Genomic DNA, 7223 nt, shown 5'->3' on the forward strand with positions numbered 1-7223 from the left:
GATACAGGTTTCCTTCTGTTTTAAAGGACTTCTGATTTCACACTGACATTTGTTGAACACTTCTTAGGTCACAAAACAGTGTGAGTTAAATAAAAGAACTATAAAAGGTCAGCATAAATTTCTGTTTTTCTTCAAAGACAAGTAGTACCTGTGGAAGGAAGAAAAGAAACTATTAAGAGATTGGATTCCAAGCTGTGGTTGTCTGCTTTGTTGTCAGGTGCCATCAACTCATCTCAAAGCAACAGAATGAAACTCTTACCAACACTGTAACACCCTCACCATCTCCTGTAATGTGCAGAACTACACTGAAATCTTCAGTAAATCGTCACCTACACATACCCACACAGTACAGGAAAACTCTTTCTAAAACCAAAGTTTTTATCTCTGCAATTGCTTAGGCTTTAGGGTTTTCAAGTTCCCTACCCATTTAATATAGATTACATCTCAACATCAGTAAAGCCATAATCCTTACCACTGGGCCAGTAGGCAACAATGTGAAACGAAATGATTGAAGTGGTCCACAATTTCAGTTTACTTGTTGGATCTACAGTCAACACCCATGGTAACATCAGTAAGAATTCAAAAGACGTATTGCCCTGAGAAAAATCTGTCAAGGACCTCTCTCCAAAGTATTAAGGCACAAGTTTAAAGAATAAAGTGTGCCTCATCTAAGCCATGGTCTTTTCAGTTATTTCTTACGTATCTGAAATTTGGACAGTGAATAAGGATTACAGAAGACAACTCAATGCCTTTGAGTTGTGTTGGAGAAGAGTACTGAGTATCCCATGAACTGCCAAGACAACAAACAGGTCTGTGTTGGAGGAAGTGTAACAGAGTACTCCTCAGAATCGGGGATGGTGAAACTTGGTCTCACCTACTTAAGACGTATTGCCAGGAAGTGCTAGTTGTAGATCATGCTGGGAATAGTGGAGAATCAGCAGAAGAGAGGAAGAACCCTAACAGGATAGATTGACACAGTATAACAGTGGACTTGAGCTTATCAAAAATTATGAGGATGGCATAGGATAGGGCCAGGTTCAGAACTTTTGTTTATAGGGTTGCTCTGTTGTTTGTAGGCCACTCAGTGACACTTAACAACAACTCATTGATATTTTCCTATAGCCATATTGATATTAGCCGTTAGCTAATTAAAAGATTAAAGTGCTTATTTACATCGTGCATCGTAATTCTGTGTACTCTCTCAGTTTGCAGTTGTCTGAAATCCTTTTAAATGTTATTCTCTTAAATTTTAAATCAGTAAAACAGTAGTAGAAGGTTCTTTGCCATTTTAGCTTTTCCCAGACTTAGAAATACATCATGTTTAGCCAAATATTTTCCACTCAAAATAACTTGTGATTAAGTCATGGGCCTTTATCCACTATTTGAATGAAATATCTTTGTTTCTTCCCTAAACATCTATAGCTAACTTAGTACTACATCAGACTGTGGAACGAATTCATGTCGGAAAAAAATACGGTGATATTCCTCGAGGGATTTTTGTGGTCAGAGGAGAAAATGTGGTTCTACTAGGAGAAATAGTAAGTGAATATTGTTAAGCTGTGATACATTTTTATATTTATGCTAGTAAAGGGTGTTTTTGTTCTTTTCAAAAAGAAAGGAAAATATTTTCCACATTTTACCTATCTTCTTACCACCAATTAACCTAAGAAAGCTATAGTTCTACAGAGGGAAGCCACAGAGAATAACAAACTTCGTTGCAGTGCCTTTTGACGGAGTAAAGATTATTACCAATTGGCAGAAAAAAAAAGTTGGCCTACTTGATTTTATGAAGAGTAATATCCTACACAAAGGTGGTTGTTGTGGTTGTTATGTGCCATCGAGTCGCTTGCGACTCATAGCGACCCTCGGTACAACTGCCCTAAACCCTGCTCCATCCTGTGCCAGTCACACTGCCTCTGACACACCCATCCCGATTACCCCAGTCACTGAATCAGTCCACCTCATAGAGGGTCTTCCTCTCCTGTGGTGACCCTCTACCCTCCCAAGCATGATGTCTTTCTCCAAGACCTGTCCCTCCTTGCAACATGCCCAAAGTATGTCAGACAAAGTCCCAGAATCCTTGTCTCCAAAGAGTAGCCTGGTTTAATCCTCTCCAGGATGAATCTGTTTGTTTTCTTGGCAGTCCATGGTACATTCAATACTCTTCTCCAGCACCACAGCTCAAAGGTATCAATTCTCCTTCTGTCTTCCCTGGTCATTGTCCAGCTCTCTGACGCATAACAAGTGATTGCAAAGACCATGACCTGTATCAGATGCACCTTAGTCTCCAGAGACACACCGTTACTCTTGAGTACTTTAGAGAGGTCCCTAACAGCAGACTTTCCCATCGCAGTATGTTTTTTGATTTCCTAGCTACTGGTGCCAAGATATTTTTGCTGTTGCCTAACAAAATCATTCAATAAAGTATGGTTTACATGTTTTGAAATATTTTTCGGTCCTTTAAACAGTTGATTACCAATAGTTTTTCATTATATAAAATTAACTTGTGGTGGTTTTAGAATACATTGCATATCTAGTGTGATAGCCGTGTATTTTTTAAAGGAGAGAGAAAATTACAAAAGTGCTACTGTGAATTGCTGTTAAAAATATATTGTGGTTTGATACTTTTTGTTAAGTTTCTTTGCTGAATGTTTAAGCATCAGAAATTTTCATCTCCTTTCCTTGTGCTTGGCATTATTTGGAGGCTAAAGAAAAACAACGTAGGTCCTGGGTAGGGACATTAGTAAATGACAGGAATGTCCTCTGCTAGCATACTAAGAGAAACTTTGAAAAGTAGGATTATGGATAATCCCCCCCCCCTTTTATACTTTTCTGAGTTTAATTTTTAAAAAGGAAACGGACTAGTTGGGTATCAGAAGGAAAAAAATTAAGTTAAAATGTTTGTGTATTTCAGTTCTATTTTATAGTAATAACCCCAATAGTCATACTTTTCGTGCCAGTTACATTGGCACAGTTGTGCCCATAACTGAGAGAGATAAGAGGAACAAAGTGAACGTGTGTTTGTTTTTTGAAAAATTGTTATTTCCTGAGATTTTTCTGTGGGAGAAAAATACTCATTTCACACATTCTTTTATGTATGTGAGAGAGACAATTTGAATGTTGCAGAATTTTCACAATAGCATCACTAGAGAGACATTGAGAATGCTTACATAATCATATGACTCAACAGTCAGTATGAAGAAATTATCTACTAACCTAGGGAAACTCATACCCAGAAACCATTCATATTCTATAAACAAATACATTGCTCAAGAATTCTCTAGATTTTGCCTCAAGGATGATACACACAGCTTTAAGTAATAGATATGATACTTGAGAAGCAGTAGCCTCATAACAGCGTGTTCCATTGAATAACATATTAAAAAGCCCTAGAGGCAGTACACTAAGCTAAGAACATTTTCTTCTCTTCAGTTGCTACCCAAAGGTAGTAAGAGCCAGCTCCACATGATAGTAATATATTATCTTAGTGGATGCAGTTGATTTTTGACGTAGGGTAGGGGTAGCTTATGTAACTAGGGTGGCTTTCGTGTGACCTCTGTGGTTAAAGTTCTTTATCTGATGTGCTGCTGCCTTGTGGGTTCTGAGACCTTGGTGGTTATATGAAGCTTAGTATCTAGTTGGTATGTTAAAACATCTGGAGCATTTATATGTATTTCTCTCCCTTAGAAAAATAATTTATACTTAAAGCCATAGAGGAGGAAGGATGAGATACAAGAACACCCTCTCTGTATAAACTTATCATGATAACAATAACATAGAAAATACTGTTATCTCGGGTATGTTTATTTAAGGAGAATATGTCAGTCTGGAGACTAAGATGTGCCTGATACAGACCATAGTCTTTACAGTTACTTGTTATGCATCAGAAAGCTGGACAATGACTAGGGATGATAGAAGAAGAATCGATGCCTTTGAGCTGTGGTGCTGGAGAAGAGTACTGAATATACCATGGACTGCTAGGAATACAAACAAGTTTGTCCTGGAGAGGGTGAAACCAGGCTACTCCTTGGTGGCAAGGACTCTGAAGCTTCATCTGACATACTTTGGACATGTTGCAAGACAGGACCATACTTGGAGAGGGACTTCTTGCTTGGGAGGGTGGAGAGACAACGCAGGAGAGGAAGACCCTTGAAGAGACAGATTGATTCAGTGACTGTGGTAATGGGGGTAGGTATGTCAGAGATGATAAGATTGGCACAGGATAGAGCAGGGTTTAGGGCTATTGTACATAGCATCACTATGAGTTGCAGGCTACTCGACAGCACATAACAACAACAATGTATAAATTAATTTAAAGCCATGAGAAGTCAAGTTAACAAGGAAATATTCATTTACAGCACTGATATTTGCAAAGGTAAAAGAACAAACAAACACCCCTAACTGGTTACACTTACTAGTGGTAAGGATGAGTGGAAAGGGACACCTATAGTATATGGTAAGATCTTTCATTGGTTCCAGTACAGTGATTTGGCAATACCCTACATATACTCCAATAAGACAGTGAGATTGGCACTGGATAGAGCAGGGATTAGGGCTGTTGTACATGGGGTCTCTATGGACGCAGGCAACTTGATAGCACATAACAACATACAGATTCTGGAGAAAGTCAGAAATTTTTATAGCATGGTTCTTCTGCGTTATGAAATTGGCTATTAAATGTTTATAAATTGTTAAAGAAAAAATATTAAGCATATTTTATGCCATATTAAATATAAGAAAACTATTTTCATGTGAGGTGTTTGTTAAAAAAATTAGTAAGAGTACTAAACTAGTTTGAATCCTACACATTTATTTTAAACTAGTAAATACTCTAGATGTCCTGATAAGATGTAGGTGTTCTGCTAAGGTACTCTAGAAATTCTGATGCTACAGCAGAAAATCCTCTGTTGTAAAGAGTTCTAATAAATGCAGCAACTTTGAATCATGGCTGTCTACCTTCTTACTGAGCAACCACCTCCAGAAATTAAGCTGACTTTGAGTCTAAGCGATATATGATAGGGAATGATGGTTATCACAAGAGTCCAGAATTAAGGTTGCATAGTGGAGTGTACATGAGGTGGTGGAGGGGGTGCAGGGGGATTGTATAGCAATGAAAGAATTTTACTTTTCAAAGAGAGGAGCAAACTGGGGAGAGGGCTAGGCAGGGAGAAAAGTGCAACAATGAATGAATGGCAATCCAAAATCTCTGTAAATGTTCATCAAAATTAATAAAATAAAATTTTTTAAAAAAACAACTTACTGTGTGTAAGAAAGATGAGCATTCTCCTCCAGTGCAATTAACTGCCTTTGAAAACCCACTGGGGGGCCACCTTGAGTCAGTTCTAACTTGATGGTAGACAGCAATGTCATTTAGGTCTCAGTAATGCCTCTTGAATTCTATGGAATTAGGAAGATAGCAACATGGCTGTACTTTCTCCAAGATATATTTGTTTGTTCTTTTATCAGTCTATGGAATATTCAGGACTTTTCTCCAATACCACAGCTCAAGTCTTCTATCTTTAATCATTATCCAACTCTCAGAAGTAATTGAAAAGACTGTGGCTTTAATCAGATGCATCCTGGTCTTTTAAACCAGTCTCATCTCTCATACCACCCTGAAGAGGTCCTTGACAGCAGATTTACCCAGAGCAATAGGTCTTTTGATTTCTTGACTGATGATGCCAATGGTGTTGATTGTGGATCCATGCAAGTTGAAATGGTTGATGCCTTTAATCTTTATCTAACATGACGTTGCCTTTTGGTGCAATTGTGAGGATTTTTGTCTTGATGCTGAGATGATGTTCACTATGAAAACTGTAATCTTTCATCTTCTGCCTCAAAGCATTTTAAGCTGAATTCACTTTTTGCTAAGCACATTTGTTCCATTTGCATATTGCAGGTTATTGATGACTGTAGTGAAAAAAATGTGTTTCTAAGCACGGTCGTCAATTTAAATGTGTGCGGCAACGTGTTAAATAAAAGTTAATCTTTAATAACACAAAGTTAGTCCTCCATTCAATAGGATTTTGGATAACCTAAAGCTTTGTTAAAAGAGTTCATGTGGCCAAGAGTCTAGAATAAGGTTGCATAGTGCAGTGTACTTGGGGTGGTGGGAGGGGTGGGGTGGGGGGATTGTACACCAAAGAAGGAATTTTTCTTTTTAAAGAGAGGCGCGAACTGGGCAGGGTGAGGGGTGGGCAGGGAGAAAAGTGCAACAATGAATGAATGAAAATCCAAAATCTCTGTAAATATTCATTAAAATTAATAAAATTTTAAAAGAGTTCATGTGGCAAAAACTTTTAAACTTAAACTGCTAAACCAAGATACCATGGAAATAAGGCCTCATGATCTGCTTCTGAAAGTCACAGGCTTAAAAACCTTATGGGACAGTGTGTTCTGCAAACACAGTTGACTGGGTCGCAACCAACAACAACAAAAACTTATGTTTATATTCTGTAGTATTGCCAGACTTTTCCTTGAAAAACCTGTCTCTGGGAAGAAGGCTGCTTCAGCCCTATCAGAATTATGAAAAATAACTCACATCTTATGTTAGAATCTGTTTACATTTAGACATGTAATACATTCCTTTTTTTTTCCTTTTTTGGTCTCTAGATGATATTTTTCAAACTTGATTGTTTTGTGTAGGACTTGGAAAAAGAGAGTGACACACCCCTCCAGCAAGTGTCTATTGAAGAAATCCTAGAAGAGCAAAGAGTGGAACAGCAAACCAAACTGGAAGCAGAGAAGCTCAAAGTCCAGGCGCTTAAGGATCGCGGCCTCTCCATTCCTCGAGCAGATACTCTGGATGAGTATTAAGTCTTTTGTTCAAGGGTAGTTGCTCATCCGAAACAGGATCTGTCACTGAAATGAAAGGGACATCCTGGTCACCTTGGGCCAGAGACTGTAGAATTTTGCGGAGGAATTTTTATTTTGAATTCTTTTACTTATGCAACATGAAGAAATAATGTGGCTTTCTTTTTCTTTTTTTTTTAAAGTAACAAAATCATTGTTTAAGGAAACAGTGAAATGGACTGTGGAACCAGCAACTACTTTATATTACTTTCTTTATCCCAAAGTATACTTTACAAGAGACATTCTTCACCTGCTTGTAAATAAAATATGAATCTCTAAATTGTCATTATTTTCCCCCGATTTTCGGTTGCCTCCAGTAGGTAGATAAAATTGTGATCTATCAGTATAAGCAGTCCACACTGGGATTTCCC

General features: G+C 37.9%; 1 protein-coding gene across 1 annotated transcript in view; it reads left to right on the top strand.

Annotated features, from left to right (window-relative positions):
• Positions 1–6816, top strand: part of LSM1 (LSM1 homolog, U6 small nuclear RNA associated (S. cerevisiae)) — a 28212-nt gene extending 21396 nt beyond the window's left edge. Inside the window, exons 3-4 of the mRNA XM_006900292.1 lie at positions 1423–1538; positions 6646–6816. Coding sequence (XP_006900354.1) covers positions 1423–1538; positions 6646–6816 — 287 coding nt within the window. The remainder of the gene's footprint in view (positions 1–1422; positions 1539–6645) is intronic.
• Positions 6817–7223: the final 407 nt, after the last annotated feature.

This window comes from Elephantulus edwardii, unplaced genomic scaffold (assembly GCF_000299155.1).
Source record: "Elephantulus edwardii isolate Elephantulus edwardi_28Jun2011 unplaced genomic scaffold, EleEdw1.0 scaffold00279, whole genome shotgun sequence".
NCBI classification, from domain to species: Eukaryota; Metazoa; Chordata; class Mammalia; order Macroscelidea; family Macroscelididae; genus Elephantulus; species Elephantulus edwardii.